The sequence below is a fragment of the Convolutriloba macropyga genome, chromosome 4, assembly GCF_964194025.1.
Source record: "Convolutriloba macropyga chromosome 4, txConMacr16.3, whole genome shotgun sequence".
Taxonomy (NCBI): domain Eukaryota; kingdom Metazoa; phylum Xenacoelomorpha; order Acoela; family Convolutidae; genus Convolutriloba; species Convolutriloba macropyga.
Genome location: NC_134471.1, coordinates 30,913,731 through 30,933,052, shown reverse-complemented (window position 1 = coordinate 30,933,052; position 19,322 = coordinate 30,913,731). Strand labels below are relative to the sequence as shown.

General features: G+C 38.3%; 1 protein-coding gene across 2 annotated transcripts in view; it reads right to left on the bottom strand.

The window, feature by feature from the left end:
• LOC142338385 (uncharacterized) overlaps positions 1 to 19,322 on the bottom strand; it is a 117,354-nt gene that overhangs the window by 75,726 nt on the left and 22,306 nt on the right. For both annotated transcript variants that reach the window (XM_075388122.1, XM_075388123.1), the window contains exon 2: positions 8,031 to 8,127. In XM_075388122.1, the coding sequence (XP_075244237.1) occupies positions 8,031 to 8,127 (97 nt within the window). The remainder of the gene's footprint in view (positions 1 to 8,030; positions 8,128 to 19,322) is intronic.

Here is a 19,322-nt window from a genome sequence, read left to right as displayed (position 1 = left end):
ACAACAATAATTGTGAATACAGACCGTACATCTTTAAAATTACTGTTTATGGTGATTGATTAACCGTGAACTTCGAATAAAAAGAAATTATCCATTGAAATATAACTGATTAACTTCAAGCGAATTGCTTTCTAACAACCGGCGAGCTGTTGGAATCGGCAGTATTCAGTTTGCGCTTTGAGAAGCTAGCAGAAGGGAGAAAGTTATCAGGTGTTTGCAACTGGGGTGTGGGATTTGAAGGGAGTGGGTTTGGAGTAGGGGTGAAGGGGGTTCAGAGCGCCAAAATACTCCCATTGCTTTGCACCATGATTTTACGTATGCTCAGGAGCTTCCGTGAAAAGTTAACTTAGAGACTACAGATGCTCAAAAAGAGTTGCTGAGCGAGCAAACGTTCTCTGGGTTTCTACCGTTTTTGAGGACGAAAAGTTAAAAGCGTTAGATAAAAAAATTGATCGAACAAAAATTGCATAATAAAAAGCACAGGACTAACACAATTGCCATAAACTTCGCTCGAGAGCAATTTAAAAACTTAACCAATGATAGGAGAACATAACCGACTAACGCCGGCAAATTGCTCTCAAACGACCAGTGAGCAGTTGGCACGGTCAATATCTAGCACCTATTTAGTGAGGCTAGCTTTACTTAATTGGAGGGGGTGGGGTGGGTGGGTCAACAGTGGGGGAATCTTTGGCTGCACGGGGCCATTACTGCCTGAACGATGTGCAGGGGTGAGGATTGGGGGGGGGGGGGCGTGAAATGAGGGGGGTGATGTGGGGGAGGGGGTTGATCGGGGGTTAGGGCAACAGCGGGCGACGGGGTTGGGGCAAAAGTGGGGGAAAACGGTTGGAGGGGGGTCTTTGGCTGCACGGCGCCGTTACGGCCTGGACGATGTGCAGGGCTGGGGATTGGGGTGAAGAGGGAGGGCGGTCAACTTCTATAAAACGCCCTTCACACCAGCCTCCAAGACAATTCACACAAGTATAAGCCTCCAAGACAGTTTGTGAATCGCATACTTGGAAACTAGTGAGCTGAAAGGCTCTACCAGAACTTAATACCCACTGGGCGCTACCTTTATATCCGTTTCTCAGGAAGAAACGGAAAAAATGGGTCGAAAATCGGTCACCTGAAAAATCGCGTAAAATGACCACGAGGTTTAATATAATTGCTACAAAATTTGTTTGAAAGTAATTGATAATGATTTCCTCAAAACTTTTAGTTAAGTCATTTATGATAAAAATTATATCTACTAAAGTTCCGTATTAAGGAGAGTAATAGAAGATGACATAACGCAACCTAACAGCATGAACTTAGGCATCAACTAGAAAAGATAGAGAGACAGATAGAGTGTGAGAGAGATAAAACGCTAACGAGAAAGAGAAGGAAAGAAACCCCAACCGATACAGAGAGAGAGAGAGAGATTGGAATATTTTCCATAATGAAATACAATTCTGCAGCTTCTAGCCATCTAGTCTTATTCGAAACTAAATTATATAGAAAAAACTAAAAAGTGCAAAATTTAAAAGAAAGGTTTCCGAATATTGTTGCGGAAAAAATGTTCAAATCCTTTTCTTGTCTCTGAATTTCTGTCATGTAACCCGTCCGCAAGACGAAAAAAGTTTTGTTGTCCAGCAGTGATAGTTAAACTTAGAAAAGGACAACAATATTAAGAACTTTTTTTAAAAAATCAATTGCAAATTTAAAAACAAATTGCTAAAACTCGTTATATTAATATCTTCAGAAACATTTCCTTGCCTCAAAGGATTACACAGTAATCGTATTTCAAGCCTTAAATAGTTTCACTGGCTCATAAAGATCCATAAACTTGGAAAATGATAATGATTTTCCAAAAATTTTTCTCGAGACTATGCAGCAGAAAAAAAACTCTAAAACTATGCAGCCGCTGATTTTCAAACCTTGGAGGAGGTCCCTAGGCCACTCGTGCCAGAAAAAATAAAAAACCCAACAATATTTTAAATAATTGAAAAAAAATCGCTTATGCTTATAATTGTAAAATCTTGGAAAACATTTTATAAGACCTAGAAACTATAAGACTAGAAGCTACTATCAAACACTAGCGGAGCTTTCTTGGATTTTGAGACTGAGAAACCTAAAAAATGAGAAAATCAATCCCGAAATTTTGAAAAAAAAAATGCAATTTTAATTAATAAAATTGCTAAAAATATGGGAAAAAAAAATTGAAAACTATTCCATGAGCAATAAAAACATTACAAAGCCCTAGTGCTTGTTTTCTGGCCTCAGGCTGAAAAAAAAACTGAATAAAGATAATTGCCAAAAAAATGAAAATTGCCATAAAAATTGAAAAAAAGTTGCAAGTTTTGTCAAAAAAGCTAATATTCGTGCCGTTAATACTTGAAAACAATCCATTACATCTAGAAAGTATGCAGTAACCCATAATCAAAACGTAGAGGGGGATTCTTGGCCCTTGAGACTGGAGAAGCTTAAAATATGAAAGTTGAAAATTATTTCATGGCCAATACAAGACTTTTTGCAATTTATCATTAAACATATAAAAAGGTTTTCTGGCCCCTGAGTCTGGAAAAACATGCATAATGTTAAGAAATGTCAAAAAATGAAAAAAGTTACCAGTTTTGTCAGAAGAAGCTGAAATTTCGTGATGTTAAAACCATTCTATTACCACTAGAATCTATGCAGTAACCAGCTGAAAAACACAAGAGGAGGTTCCTTGTCCGCGGGGGCCGGAGAATCACAAAAACAAAAAACGATAAAAAAATGAAGTAAAAAAAATGATAAAAATTGCATATTTTGTAAGAAAAAAATTGCTAACATATGCGATATTAATACGTTGAACCCTTGCAGATGATTTTTTTCTGAAACCTATTATTAAACCCTAGAGGAGTTTTTTGCGGCCCATCAAATCACAGAGGAGGTTTCCTGTATACTGACGCCAGAAAAAACTCAAAAGATTTAAAAAAAGTTTTTTTAAAAAACTGGACAAAAACTGCAAGTTTTATTTTTGAAAAAGTGCTAACATTTGTGTTAAAAAATGTTGAAAAATCAATCAACTGAAAGCAAAATTTTTTCAGTAGCCTATTATTAATCATAGATGAGTTTTCGTGGTTTCTGCAGCGAGAAAAATTTAACTACTGATAATGAAGGCTAACATTTTTTTAAAAAAACATCGCAAATTTCATCAAAAAACTACCTAATTTCGAGATGTTAAAATGATGAAAACCAAGTTGTTATCGCCAGAAACTATGTAGCAATCTAATATCAAACTCAGGAGAAACTTTCTTGGCTCTTGATGCTGGAGAAACCTAAAGAATGAAAAAAATTTCAAGAAATTTGAAAAAACTTGCAAAATTAGAAAAAAATGCTAAAACCTGTGAAATTAAGAAAATGAAAACAATTCAATGGCCAATAAAAATTTTCCAGTTACTGGTTTTCAAGTCCTAAAGCAGATTTTTAGACCTGAGGCTGAAAAAATTGTTTAATGACAATAAAAGTCAAAAGTTGAAAACCATTGCATTACCACTAGAATCTATGCAGAATTCTGTTATCAAAACCTAGAATAGACTCCTTGGGACCTATGACTGAAAAAACTCAAAAATTGACAAACATTTTACAAAAACAAAATGAAAAAATTGCGAAATTTAGCATAAATTTGCGTTTTTTGTTTGGAGTACCAAAACATATAACGCATAAAATGGTCATAAAAGGTACTTACGTCTTGCAAAAGGCCTTTCTCAACTTTAGCGAACCTCAATTTTAGACTCTTCCACAAAAAAAAATTACGAAAAGAAAACAGAACATTTGGACCTCCAATGAACGCGGCTATGGACCTCAAATGAAACTTAATGCCCGCTTGGCTCTACCTTGTGAATCCAGTTTTTAAGGACAAAAAGTCAAATGGGCCAGCCGAAAAATTGGTCCAGCGAAAAATCAAATAAAAAAAGCCAACAGGACTACAAGTAGCTTCAACTAAAAGAAACCTAATAAATGACAAAAATTTTAAGAAATTTGAAAAAAAATTGCAAAATTAAAAAAAACTTCTAAAATTTGTGAAATTAAGAAGTTGAAAACAATTCCATGGCCATTAAAATGGTCAAATCACGATTAATTGCTACAAACATCGTTTGAAAGCAATTAATCAATAAGGGAGAGGAATTAGAGTGTTTCTAAAAATCACCAACATATGAACTTCAAAAAGCCGCTATAATGATGAAAAAAGTGTCGTTGAGACTGATACCTGTACAAACAACAATAATTCGTACAAAAAAGTAATGAAGTAATGGTTTGTACAATTTGAAAAATATAAGATGAGTTAAACAACTCAAACAAGGTCACCTTATGTCTTGCGAATAACTCACTAACATTTGGCGACCTGTTGGCTCTGTCAGAAGCTAGCTGCGGCTTTGGGAGGCTAGCCTAACCATAACCTTAAGAGAGGGGAAAATGAGTAAGGAAATTTGCATTGGGGGAGAGGGGTTAGAAGACGCGGGTAGTTACTGTGGCGGGGGAAAAGTGCAATAAGGTGTGTTTGTCTAAGGATGTTTAGTGCTTAGCGGGAGAGGGGGTGAGGAGAGTCAAAAACCAAATTGCCACCCACACAATGTTTTAAATTCTTCTCGGCAGCTTAATTTATTTATACACTCAGACACTCGTTAGGCTCTAAGGCAAGCTGCCCAGTGATTTATTTTCTGTGAGGTTTATCTTGAGGTCAAATAATTCATATGGCAGTACGAAAAAACAATAAGACTTTAAGTTAGTAGTACGAAAAATTTCATTAAATAGGACAAACAGGACGAATGCAAATTTTACAAACTTGAATTTGAGAAACAATTAACATTGAGACTCTAAAACTTGAACTAGGAACAAATGGAATCAAAATGAAAAATGTCATTACATTAAGTCAAGCGGTCTCAGAGCGACTTAGAGAGTAAAAGGAGTGATTATAGCATGTCTACCATCATAAATTATTTAAAAATAAGTTAGTCATAATTGGAACCTAGCCGGCTAACGTCGGGAAAGACAGGGGATTCGAAGCCGCATAAAACATTGCCCTTAATAGCATCTATTTATTTCTTGTCAGTCGATTTGATGAAACGTACACTTGTTGCTGAGCGGTTTAAATCTAAAGATCTGCTCATCGCCAATCCGACTTTAGTTGTTGAAATGAAAACAACAATTTAAATTATTAAAAGCTGATGAAACACAAAATTGCAGAGACAAAAAACAGTTTGCTGTTTTTACAACCTTCAAGTGTGTGATCCAAATTTTTTGATGTGTTCCAAATGTTTTTATAACTTCTTCTTTATATAAAAGAACTTTTAAGAATAAACTCAACAAACTAAAGATTTTTGGTTATTTTTTGTAAAATTAGTGTGCTAATTCCTATGACTATGAATAGTTACATAGGAACATAAATACTAATTCTCGTAGAAACGCTAATGCATGCTGCTTGGTTATCAGGAACACTCAAACGCAGAAGATTAGAAAATTTAGAATGGCAGTTTATATATTAAATAACCTCAGTTAAAAGAGTGCATAAAATGTATAACTATTTCAGGTTCAAAATTCATAACCTTGGTCAAGACCGAATGGTTAACATGTAAGTACTTGCAAGTTTCTTGCAAAAGACGGTTAACTTGTAAGAACTTGCAAGTCAAATGATTCGTTCCGGTTGAGCTTAACTCTTATTGGTTAATTCATTTAAACACTCAGCCATTTACCGTAAAAGCGAGTGGGAGTTCGTAGATCAGTTTGAATAGTAAAATACAATCTGACCTAATTTGACCAAATGGTTACTTGTCAATTTAAAAATTTCTGGGGGTCCTTTTGCAGTTCAATTCATAAACAGCAGATGTCAATTAGCTTCTTCACGATTGCATATCATAAAAAATTCCCAAAATTTTATACCATTTTATCCTTAACAGATTTGATTGAATTTTATAATTCATACGTCAGCATTTTCTCGAACTCAGTTGGTGACCTTTCTTTTTTAATTCATAATTCCAATTCACAACTTTCCCGATCCTCTATTTTTAAATCTGTTTGCATTCATATCTTGCAAGGTTTTTATTGTCTTTTGCTACAATATGGGCAGAATTGTTATCTTGTAACAACTTATAATCTAAGAACTTATAAAAAGCATATGATTTATTTTTTAGGAACCCTCTGATTCAAATGGTTAATTTTAAAGAGCTTTGTTATATGAATGGTTATGTTGTAAGGGCTTTTAGGTCAAATGTTCATTTTGTGGGAACTTGCAAGTCGAATGGTTCACGTGTAAGAACTTGCAAGTTTTTTGAATAAAAACTTGCAAGGCGATGCATCGCCTTGTAAGTTTCTGTCAGAAACTTACAGTTTTTTACATAATAACCATTCGGCCTCGGTCCGGGAAGTTCCAAACAGTTAAATTATTTTAAATTCAAAAAAAATTTGCAGGGTTCACCAATTTACTGTTTTTACACCAAAAATGAGGGAACTTAATAAGCATGATAATGCTCAATGACAACTTTCAATGATAAAAACGAATTTGGTCTAAATTTTTCTTTGGTCAGCTAATCATTCTTCAAAAATTGCTCCCATTTTTTAAAATTATTTAACAATTCGAATTTAAATTTTTTAAAGATTTGGTTGCAATTAATATGAACTTTGTTGTCAATGGGAAATAAAAATTGAGTGCTAAATTTAGTCACGCTGGAATAGTAAAATGCGCAAAAGTATTAGATATTGCGCCGAGAATTTTATTCAAATTGATCTGAAAACGGAGTGAGATAAGTGCGTTTGAACTACTTCTTCAATTTTCAGTGAGAATTTTTTCAAGGTAGTTTCAAAGCTCTTGTGATATTTTTTTAATATTGCAGCTTCTGCTGCTTCTAGTCGTCCTATTACTCAGTCTATTTGTGTGTGACCCCATCGTTGAGGGATAATTGACATAGTTTATATTCATTAATAATTCATATAAAACGTTTTCAGCAACTTTGACGCCACTTCTTTTCAGAAAATATAATACGACGGCAAAAAAGTTAATTAAAATCATTCGTTTTCACATGAACGCATGCACGCTTTCATTATATTGGAAACATTTTTTCCAAAATCGGAGCCAGAAGTGGATTGTTGCCTGCATTTGTTGTAATATTTGATACAAGTTTCTTTGCTTTATCAAAAAAGAACTGCTATATAAGCTTTGTATAGTTTAATATGTTTGAGTATTAAAAATTCAGTGTTCAGTTACAATTTTTAATTCCTTTGGCTCCATTTTCTTTCATTAGTTGCCATTTTTTGTTGTGTCACATTTTTGTCCACTATAGTTGCCTTTACTGTCTAAATTTCGTAATACAAAGGTTTGGTCACGATCCTGTTTTTGGTTTCAATGAATTTGACAACCATAGTTTTCTAAAACATGGTTTGAAGTACTTTGTTTCTTTCTATGGATAAATGCTCTGTTAATCAAAGCCTAATGAGGAATAAGGATTACAGTCAGCTCATAGTTTGTTGTTTTCATTGAATTATAACTTATGAATCTTCCTGCAATTTTTTTCAATTCGTCAGACATATTTTTGATTTTTACTATCGTTTCATCAACAATTTGCGTCAACCCTTGAATCCTTTTTTACTTCTCTGGGCGAATTTTGTTCTCCCTATCATAATGGAAATTCTGCAAAAGCTAAGCTTGACATAGCACACAAGGCTTGCAAATAAGAGATGCTTGTTTTAATCTAGTAATTGCCCATTTTCACAGTACTTCCGCCTGATTAGGCCCTCCTAATTTTTATTTTGTGTTTTCAGATAGGATTTTTACTGACTGAATCCTGTGATTAATTTCCAAAAGGTAATATGAAAAAGCGCCATTATATCTGCAACAAGTGCTTTGCTCCAGTTTGTTTCGCAGTCCGTGATGTTTTTTCCATAAACTTGGCGCTAGACATCATATAGCGATCTACTCTAGCCATCCAAGATGTACAAACAGCAAACAAATATTGGAAAACTACGGCAACAAGCTTGAGGAGCATAATTCAGAGAAAAAAAAAGCAGCAATCGGTTACCTGTTGTCAAATTTGCCCATAAACGTTCTCTCTATTTCCTGTTCCTGTTCGGAGTCCAGTCTCACTCTAGGGGTCGCCATAGGAGGACTTTGTAACCCTAAGCAAGGGAATTGATGCTTAACCTAGGGAAAAAAATCTAGTATTTTTGTGATATTTAGTTATATAAGTTATCGAGTATCTCGAATGAGTGCTACATCAGCATTTTGTTTACAAAAAGTACTTGCTTGCTTTACAAAAAGTGCTTACTATTGTTTGCTTGAAGTTAATGTTAATAAGAAATAACAATATCCTTTAAACTCTGACCTGTGAATCACTTGAAATCTAATTATACCCTAGTCGAGAAGAGTGAACAAAAACAACCAAAATTAATGAGATTTTTGGTAATTTCAGTTTGAAACGTAAGAAAGCTACGAATTCTTGGTTTTATCAGCATCAGCCGTTTTCTGCCTAGAAAATGCTTGGCAGAACGTAAGAAAACTTCGGTATAGTTGGTTTAAACATCAGAAACTATGGGTATTCTCGATTTGAAATGTTGATCATTGTCGGTATTTCTGTTTTGAAGCGTAAAAAATCGTCGTTTTTTCCATGCATAACATTTGGGATTTTTTGTTTGTATTGTAGTCAAAGTTAGAATGCCGTTGTATTCGCATGCGTGTCATAGATCCCTATGCAGAAAACGTTTAAATAGCCTGTGCAAATTTAATCGTATTTCATATGTAACAAACAGGTTGAAAATTTATGGGGATTCAGTTCATTAATTTACATATACGAAGTGCTGACGTGATCATACCCAGGTTGACCAGACTTGGAAAACTTACTAAGCCCTTACCACGGCACCGTATAAGTCTTAGGGGAAAAACGTACTAAGTCTTGCCAAGTTCACTACGGCAACTTTGGCCGTACTATGATCTCTAAGATGCCCTGCTAAAGCCGTATCAAGACTAATAAGGTGCCGTAGTAAGGCCGTGACAAGATTAATAACTTGCCCTTAAAAATGAGATAGAATGATAACTGTCGGAAAACTCACTAGTCGAGTTAAAAAAAACTGACTGCCGATCGGAAAAGAAATACATAAGGTCGTTTTCCTAAGATTTTTCCTGGTTCGAAAGCAGAATATACCACAATTTCTTGGGTTTGCAGACCGAACATGCCGACTCTTAAAAAAATTCGAAAAAAGATTTGTCATTTTTATTTACCTCAAACCAACCATACACACTGTGAGAGAATGTAGATAAGGAACAATTACATTGTTCTAGACAGTTTGTTAAGTTTTTCATATCAGTTTTAAGTTGCGGGAACAACCAACTCGTTTTGGTTTGCGATAAGGACAAAAGTCTATGTTTTTTCAAGTTTCACTTCTGACTTGATTGTTGCACGACATGCTCCAGGGGAAAGAGGAGGCCAATTAACTCATCACAGACGGTTGACCAGATCGTCAAAGAGGGTGTAACTCAAGTTGCCTAGAGAACCGTTTCGGAGAAAGGTCAAGAAAAAATGGGCTAATCAGCCGAAACGCGTGCGAGCGCGGAGACCGGGCGAACGTACGTGCCGTAAACCGTTTTCACCTTCACCACACGGTGTTGTCCATCTCGTCCAGGGTAGACTTCGAGAACACGTCCAAGGGGCCAAATTCCACGTGGAGTCATATCTTTCAGAATCCAAATAATGTCGTTGACTCTCAGTTGTGTTTGGCCACTATCGCTCCATTTGGACCTCTCTAACAGTGTCAGAAGATACTCCTTGACGAGTCGTTTCCAGAAATGGTTGACCATATGCTGCACATTCTTCCAAGACTTGAAACTGGGGGGTTCTTGGCTGTCGAACTTTCCTGGTGGAAGAGAATTGAACGGTCTGTTGATCAGAAGATGGTTTGGCTTGAGAGGCATTTTTTTTCCGGAAGGTCGGCGAAAATCGTTAGTGGTCTGGAGTTCAATATAGCTTCGGTCTCGACCAAAGTTGTCCTGAACACATCAAGCGACAATCTTCTGGAGCCTAGAATGATCAATAGAGTGCATTTCGCGGTCTGGATCAAGAGCTCCCAAATACCGCCAAAATGAGGTCCATAGGGAGGATTGAACTTCCAGGTTGTGTTCGTTGCTGCCATTGCTTTTTAGATTTTGTTGTTGTCGAGACGTTTCACAGATCTTTTTAGTTCCTCAGATGCACCAATGTCTTGCCATTGTCACTGAGCATTGTTGTTGGCTGACATCTGCGGCTTACAAAACGTCGATAAGCGTTTAATAATGTGTCAGTGTTGTGATCGGGACAAGCTTCTATGGACACACAAGTGTTCTATGGACACACCTAGTAATCAGGCAAGTTAAGATGAGGCCGTAGTGTTTTTCAATCTGTCCTTTGGCATCTTCTATATAAAAGGTTCCAAAAACTTCAAATCCGCTGTTCGCGAAAGGATACTGAGTAGAGTCTGTCGGAAAACGTCAGGCAGGAAGGGGAGCCATGACAGGTTGAATGTTTTGAGCCTGAATCGTCTGCAGAGGAAACATGGGTACTTTATACTCAAAAGTGTTTTCATGAGGCCAATGATGTGGTATCTTTGCTGCACAAAAGCTTTCACTGGCTCTGTTCCTTGGTGAACGCAAATGTTGTGTGCATGCTCTATATAGAGTCTCGCTATCTTGTCTTTTGCGTGCAGTATAATCGAAAAATTCTCGACTTCGAGGTTATCTGGCGCAAATTGCAATCTTCCGCATGACCGAAGCATTTCATTGTTGTTCAACATTGGGTTGAGCGAACGGATTTTGCTCTTTGAATCTATCCTGGAACCACGTTTCAGGGCTTGGATTGTTGAGAAGAAGAAATTTTGCTGCGACATTTTGATCAGCCGATTTCTTGCAAGAATGACGTCTTCTGTTATATACTGCTGATCTTTAGGCCTTTGTTTTCTAGTCCGAAATTGAATACTGTTGCTTAAGTCAGGAGCAACTTGTTCCAAGTTGAGAACCGTGTCGGGTCGATTATTTGCTCCGACAAATTGCGTGAAATTTCATGCGTTGCTAACACATGCTTTGGAGAGTTTTCAGGAGCACTGAACTGTCTTGTGGAAAGAAATGCTGGCGCTGTTAGGCACTTGGCTGGTATTTCGTCTGGATTGAGACCACGGGTCCCGTGGTCAGCTGGATTTTCTTTGGTGGTAACGTGTTTCCATTGGTAAGCATCAGTTGATGCAAGGACATCTTTGAGGCGATTCGCAACAAAAACAGGTTGTTTCTTGGTTGTGAATAACCAGTCAAGTACTACTTGACTATCTGTCCAGAGTGTAGAACGAGTAATGTGAAACGAGGACTCTTTCATGATGGTTGAAAGGATGCGCACTCCAATGACTGCGGCTTCCAACTCTAATTTGGGTATGCTGATTTGTTTAATTGGACCAACTTTGCATTTGCCTATTAAGTAACAAGTTTCAACATCAGTTGATAAGTTAGGAACTGTTTTCAAGTATGCAACGGCTGTAACTGCTACCGCCGAGGCGTCGACAAATACATGGATTTCATTTTCACTTTCTGGTGAATGGCAACTCTTATTGAGAGTTCTGTTCAATGTCACCTCTGGTGAAGAAAAGTATAAGTCCAAATTCTTTTGAGGTGGTTTAAATACTTGAGGGGCAATTTGTTCATCCCATTTTTTCCCAAGTTTCCACAGTTCTTGAAGAACTATTTTGAAGCGGTTCATTGATGGCGACATTATCCCTATTGGGTCGAAGATCGAGGAGACAAGACTAAATATCTTACGATGAGTGTACGCTAGGGCATCTTTTGGGAAATCAGTGAGAGGTTTCACAAGAAAGCAGTCTTTCTCAAGATTCCATTTAACACCAAGAACTCGAACAATATCTGTCTAGTTGTCTTGGTCTTCTGGAGGGATTTGGTTTAGGACTATAGAGCTGTTTGAAACAAATTTTGTGAGTCGAAACCCACCTGTTTTTAGACAATGTTTTGTTTCAAGAACTGCCTTACAAGCGTCTTTTTCTGTTGCATGTGATTGGATGTAGTCATCCGTGTAAAATTGCTTTCTGACGGCTATGAGGGCCTCTGGGAAATGTTGAATGTCCTCTTTGGCACAATGGTTAAGAACGTATATTGCGCACGAAGGCGAGCAATTTGCTCCAAAGATGAGTCTGGTAAATTGGTATTGTTGTATCTGATTGTCTGCTAACCAGAGAAATCGAAGAGCAGATTGATCAATCTGATGGATTGCGATTTGCATAAACATGCCTTCGATGTCCGCAAGGACTGCAACGGGATGTTCTCGAAATCTCATCAGGACACCTAAAAGGTTATTAAGGAGATCGGGTCCTGTAAGAAGGTTTGAATTAAGCGATTGGCCGCGAAATTTTGAAGCGGCATTTGCAACTAGGCGGACTTTTCCTGGATTGTTGATATTTTCCACAGGATGGTGTGGCAGGTACCAAATTCTGTCTGGTTGAGGATGTTGCATTTCCACCGGTTTGACATAGTTTTTCTCAAGATCTGTCAAGAGAGTCTTATTGTATTTTTCTTGCAACAAAGGTTTACGCTGAAGGCGTGTGTTGAGGCTTTTGACTTGGTTCAGTGCAGATTAGAAGTTGTTTTCCAACTTTATTTCTGATTTCCAGGGCAGTTTGATTTCATATCTCTCACCATTGTGATTGATAGAGTTCTTCAAAATATCAAAAAATTGTTCTTCTTGTTTTGTGTAAACTTGTTCACGGTCCTTCTGAATTCCATCTGCTTCAATACTCCAGAACTGTTGAACAATTTCGTCAAGTCCGGGTTCATCTGTTCTGTTTCTTGACACATGGAATATAAATTTCTTCTTCTGCTGACTTGCGGGCTGCTGAGTGGTTGCTGAGATACGGTTCTCATATTCACCGGCGAGGGTCCAACCAAGTTTAGTTTTCACACCAAACGGTTGATTTTGATTGCCAGGTATAACATGTGTAGGGTAGGTGAATGCGAATTTATTAACACCGAGGAGGGCGCCGATTTTGTCATCGGCAATATTTGGGAAATGTATGTGGCGCAAACTGCTGAAGGCATCACAAATTTGATTAAGTTCAAAAATTTTTGCAGCTACGACGTTCAGGGACGGGGTGCTGATCGTTCGAGAGAGTTCAAACGATATTTCAGTTGACTTATATGGAGTTATTGTGACTGGCTCAACAATTTTTGAGAGGGTCATGCTGTTCTCTGTATTGAGAAATTGTAGCGGTACTGACTGCTGAGTTTCACGGAGAAGCTCAAAAAATTCAGCTATGTCGTCCAATATAAAGCTGAATTGGCTACCGGGATCTATGAGGGCGTAGGTATCGAATGCTTTATCCCCCTTGAGGAATGAAACCGGAATAAGCTGCAATTGCTCATACCAATTTTTCGGTGTTTCTGAGCACTGGTTAATGCTGAACGATTGGTTAATTGCATTGCCGTTTAAATTACGTCGTTGCACGTTTTGATGGCTCTGGTTGTTGAAATTTTGGCCATAACGGCTGTTGGGGGCTATGTTTGTTTGACTTTTCTGTTGAGAAGAAGTATTTGGATTTTGACTTGAATCATTACTACTAGAAGAAGCTGTTGGATTGCTACCAGAAACAACTTCAGTAGAAAAGGCTCCTGTAGGGCGTTTGATTTGCGTGGCAGGATCATGAAGAGTTGTGTGGTGGAATCCACTGCAAACCTGACATCGTTTTTGCGATGGGCACGATTGATTGTGGTGTTTGTTGCTCAAGCAGTTTGTACACAAATTGCTTTGGCTGACAAGGTTGTATCAATCACTTGGTGAGCACAACTGATACTCAGGGCAAGTGGCAATGCTGCATTTCTCGCAAGATCGTTTTGTGTTAAAAGTTTTATACGGAACGTTTTGTGAAGTTGACGGTTGTTTTTGCCGAGGCGCAAAGTTCCAATGTTTTTTACTGTTTTCCGCTGATGCGTTGTTGACTGACAATGGAAGGTTGCTTTTGTATGGATTGGTTTGTAGGTTGTTCGAGTTGACAAACTTTGAGGCTTGAGAACTGATGGTTCTTTGATTGCTTTCTCGATTCACTTTGTCGTAGATTTGAGCTTGGAGCTCTAACCATTGTTGAAAATCGACGAGAGTCGGGTCTTAGCTGAGCTCGGTAAGTCAATGTTCAGTCCACTTCAGAACCAAATGATGTGGTGTTTTCTCTTTGGCTTTCTTAATGAGTGTTGTAGACTGGAGGTCTGCTGTAAAGCCAAGGTATTGGAAGGCTTGCACAAGTCTTTTCAAAAATGAGGAAAAGGCAATGAAGCTTGGCTTGTTTTGGAAGTTCATTTGCCAGTTTTTGCATTAATAACTATAGTACGATCACCGAAATGTCGGATTAGTTCATTCAGTGCTGTCTGATAAAAAGATGGATCGCAGGAGTAAGCACGAATCAAGTCCTTTGCTTTCCCACTTACAGAATTCTGCAAGTACGTTATACGATGCGTGTCTGTACTGGAAGTGTTGTTGTGAATCATTGTGTTGAAGTTATTGATCCACTCGTAAAAGTGAATAGGGTTACCATTGAAATTCTGAAGTTTCAGAGGTGGCATTTTGATTGATTGTTTGAAATCATTATTTCCTCTTTCCTGTGTTACATTAGTGTTCGAGTGTACTGAGCTAATATGTTGATTGACAGTGGGTAGTAAACTCTGGTCGATTAGAGGCTGGCTGAACTGATTTTGTCCAACAGGATTTAGCTGTTGATTAATGCACATTGGGCCATAGATCGTGGAAGTTACTGGGGCTTGAAGGTTCGATTGAAGTTGAGAGCCAGGAATAAAGTGGTTGTTACACAACTGACTGGGCTGTGCCATATTTTGATTAAATGAGAGGCCTGTGCTGACGAGGCCGTGTTGACTGTTCACAGGTTGTGGAAATTGCAGGGGAGCTGCAATTACGTTTGATTCTGAAGCTACCTGGTTTGGCTGAAAATTAGGAGCTGCAGGATTTAAGACGGTATTTTGATGCGGTTGTTCCATGAGTTGCATGGTAATTGGTGGGACACTTGTGGAGTGTACCCCGGTTATAAGATTAATAGATTAATTGGATTGTAGGCAATCGTTTTCTAAGACTATTTTATCAGTTTTGCTTGGAAGTTGTGAGGTTCTGTTTGCCACTGTGGGTAAGCAGGGGAGTTTTTGCCGATCACAGTTCAACAGTTGACTATCGGGGTATCCAATTGTTCCTATGTGAACTTGAAAAGGTCCAAAATTCTGTTGCAGATTGGGAAAATTATGATATTGAGGATTTCTGTTGGCAAATGAATCCTGATTGTTTCTTTGCTTTGGCAAGTTTAAATTAAAGGTTTCCTCCAATGTCGAGTTTTGGGCAAATAGACCATCTGCATGTAATTAAATAATTGGAGCAGCCAAATTGAAGGGGTTTGAAATTGAGTGATTGCTTGAAAGCTTCAAATTGTGGATTGGAGGCAAAAGGTTCTGCGACGTGTTGAAGTTGTCACTCAAGTTGACTTGAGCTGTTTCAATTTCGTTGACCTGTCTATTTACCAGAGTGGAGGCAATTTCGAGTTTCCCTAATCTTGTTGGAGATGTGAATTCCTGGCTGGTATCTTTGTCAAAGTAGGGAAAAGGATTGGGAGCCTTTATTTGGTTTTCAAAGTTATTTTTCGATTTTAGAAGACTTTCATGAACTTCTTTTTAGGATTTCTTTGGTGGGCTTCAAGCACATGTTGAATTTGAAGTCCTGGTTCATTAGATATTTGTTTAAACAATGATGGTTGTCTTGGCCGTGGTGTTATTTGGGGCGGCTGATTGATGATGTTACTGCTGGTCTGCTTTTCTTCTATATCGCGCTGATGCTGGATTCGTTCCTTGTCGTCACTGGGCGCAGGTGTTGATTGTTGAGACAAGTTTCTTCTGCTGGAGATCATGCTGACATCATCTCTAATGCGACTTGGAGACTGACTGAGCTGGCCATGAGGATCATGAAGAGTTGTGTGGTGGAATCCACTGCAAACCTGACATCGTTTTTGCGATGGGCACGATTGATTGTGGTGTTTGTTGCTCAAGCAGTTTGTACACAAATTGCTTTGGCTGACAAGGTTGTATCAATCACTTGGTGAGCACAACTGATACTCAGGGCAAGTGGCAATGCTGCATTTCTCGCAAGATCGTTTTGTGTTAAAAGTTTTATACGGAACGTTTTGTGAAGTTGACGGTTGTTTTTGCCGAGGCGCAAAGTTCCAATGTTTTTTACTGTTTTCCGCTGATGCGTTGTTGACTGACAATGGAAGGTTGCTTTTGTATGGATTGGTTTGTAGGTTGTTCGAGTTGACAAACTTTGAGGCTTGAGAACTGATGGTTCTTTGATTGCTTTCTCGATTCACTTTGTCGTAGATTTGAGCTTGGAGCTCTAACCATTGTTGAAAATCGACGAGAGTCGGGTCTTAGCTGAGCTCGGTAAGTCAATGTTCAGTCCACTTCAGAACCAAATGATGTGGTGTTTTCTCTTTGGCTTTCTTAATGAGTGTTGTAGACTGGAGGTCTGCTGTAAAGCCAAGGTATTGGAAGGCTTGCACAAGTCTTTTCAAAAATGAGGAAAAGGCAATGAAGCTTGGCTTGTTTTGGAAGTTCATTTGCCAGTTTTTGCATTAATAACTATAGTACGATCACCGAAATGTCGGATTAGTTCATTCAGTGCTGTCTGATAAAAAGATGGATCGCAGGAGTAAGCACGAATCAAGTCCTTTGCTTTCCCACTTACAGAATTCTGCAAGTACGTTATACGATGCGTGTCTGTACTGGAAGTGTTGTTGTGAATCATTGTGTTGAAGTTATTGATCCACTCGTAAAAGTGAATAGGGTTACCATTGAAATTCTGAAGTTTCAGAGGTGGCATTTTGATTGATTGTTTGAAATCATTATTTCCTCTTTCCTGTGTTACATTAGTGTTCGAGTGTACTGAGCTAATATGTTGATTGACAGTGGGTAGTAAACTCTGGTCGATTAGAGGCTGGCTGAACTGATTTTGTCCAACAGGATTTAGCTGTTGATTAATGCACATTGGGCCATAGATCGTGGAAGTTACTGGGGCTTGAAGGTTCGATTGAAGTTGAGAGCCAGGAATAAAGTGGTTGTTACACAACTGACTGGGCTGTGCCATATTTTGATTAAATGAGAGGCCTGTGCTGACGAGGCCGTGTTGACTGTTCACAGGTTGTGGAAATTGCAGGGGAGCTGCATTTACGTTTGATTCTGAAGCTACCTGGTTTGGCTGAAAATTAGGAGCTGCAGGATTTAAGACGGTATTTTGATGCGGTTGTTCCATGAGTTGCATGGTAATTGGTGGGACACTTGTGGAGTGTACCCCGGTTATAAGATTAATAGATTAATTGGATTGTAGGCAATCGTTTTCTAAGACTATTTTATCAGTTTTGCTTGGAAGTTGTGAGGTTCTGTTTGCCACTGTGGGTAAGCAGGGGAGTTTTTGCCGATCACAGTTCAACAGTTGACTATCGGGGTATCCAATTGTTCCTATGTGAACTTGAAAAGGTCCAAAATTCTGTTGCAGATTGGGAAAATTATGATATTGAGGATTTCTGTTGGCAAATGAATCCTGATTGTTTCTTTGCTTTGGCAAGTTTAAATTAAAGGTTTCCTCCAATGCCGAGTTTTGGGCAAATAGACCATCTGCATGTAATTAAATAATTGGAGCAGCCAAATTGAAGGGGTTTGAAAGTGAGTGATTGCTTGAAAGCATCAAATTGTGGATTGGAGGCAAAAGGTTCTGCGACGTGTTAAAGTTGTCACTCAAGTTGACTTGAGCTGTTTCAATTTCGTTGACCTGTCTATTTACCAGAGTGGAGGCAATTTCGAGTTTCCCTAATCTTGTTGGAGATGTGAATTCCTGGCTGGTATCTTTGTCAAAGTAGGGAAAAGGATTGGGAGCATTTATTTGGTTTTCAAAGTTATTTTTCGATTTTAGAAGACTTTCATGAACTTCTTTTTAGGATTTCTTTGGTGGGCTTCAAGCACATGTTGAATTTGAAGTCCTGGTTCATTAGATATTTGTTTAAACAATGATGGTTGTCTTGGCCGTGGTGTTATTTGGGGCGGCTGATTGATGATGTTACTGCTGGTCTGCTTTTCTTCTATATCGCGCTGATGCTGGATTCGTTCCTTGTCGTCACTGGGCGCAGGTGTTGATTGTTGAGACAAGTTTCTTCTGCTGGAGATCATGCTGACATCATCTCTAATGCGACTTGGAGACTGACTGAGCTGGCCATCATCGTCCAAGAGATCGACTTGCAGTTCCAATTCATTGAGTCGAGTTATTAATGTCGTTTGCCTATTCAATATTGATGATGCAGTGCTTTGTTGTGGCTGCTGTCTAATCACTTCCTCTGAGAGTTTCTTGAGCTCCGCTTCCTGGCCATTGATCTTGTTGATCATCAAAGACAATGATTGGAAACTCCTTTTCTGCTGCACAGTTTTCTCAAGGAGATCGAGCAGTTTCTTCATTGACATTTCTGTCGCTTTGAACATATTGATGGCAAACTGACATTCAGCGCTGTTCTGCTTCGACATCTTGGTGGCTGTTGCTTTGTTGAAGCTGACTGTTGATGCTGTTGGTGAAGCAGCTCGTTAATGAAGGTGAAGAACGGCTTTGACAACCGGAGCGACGCAAATTTTTGATTTGAAAAAAGGTTGTCTAAGGTTTGAATGCTAATGATCCTAGTTTTTTTTGTACAAAAAGACCAGCGACGCAACTTTTCTCAAAAATGATGTCCTAGAATGTGTTTTGTGTGCTAAATCTAACTTTTTGCACTAAAAAAACCTAAAAGCTTTTCCGAAGGTTCGCGGGTTTTAACCGTTTTTCGTTCAAGAGACCGAAATAATTGGATGTTTTTTGTTGAATTAACACAAGTTTCGCTTAAACAGCTACTGTGGTTTACAGGAAAACTGTGCCTTGCTACAATTATGCAGTTGAACCAATATTAGACCAGAACTCAAATAATTGTTACATTAAACTCCTTTTTCTTGAAAACTTCAATAGACTCGTCTGTTTCTCTAAAATACAAATAAATTACCAACCAGAAAGTTTATAGAGCTACCCAAGAAACTTTTCCTTAGCTCCCTAACCCTAACTGAGCACTATGATTATTAAATACCTCTCACAGTTTTTGCGAATTTATAACTTTGAAACCTGTTCTTTTTCTAGGAGTTTATTGTTGTCGTGACGGCTAAAGACAAGAAATTTGTAAAACTGCGATGCCTTTAGGCAACAAGAGTTACAGAAGGGCTACTGAATGCTAGAAAATTTCAGAGACCA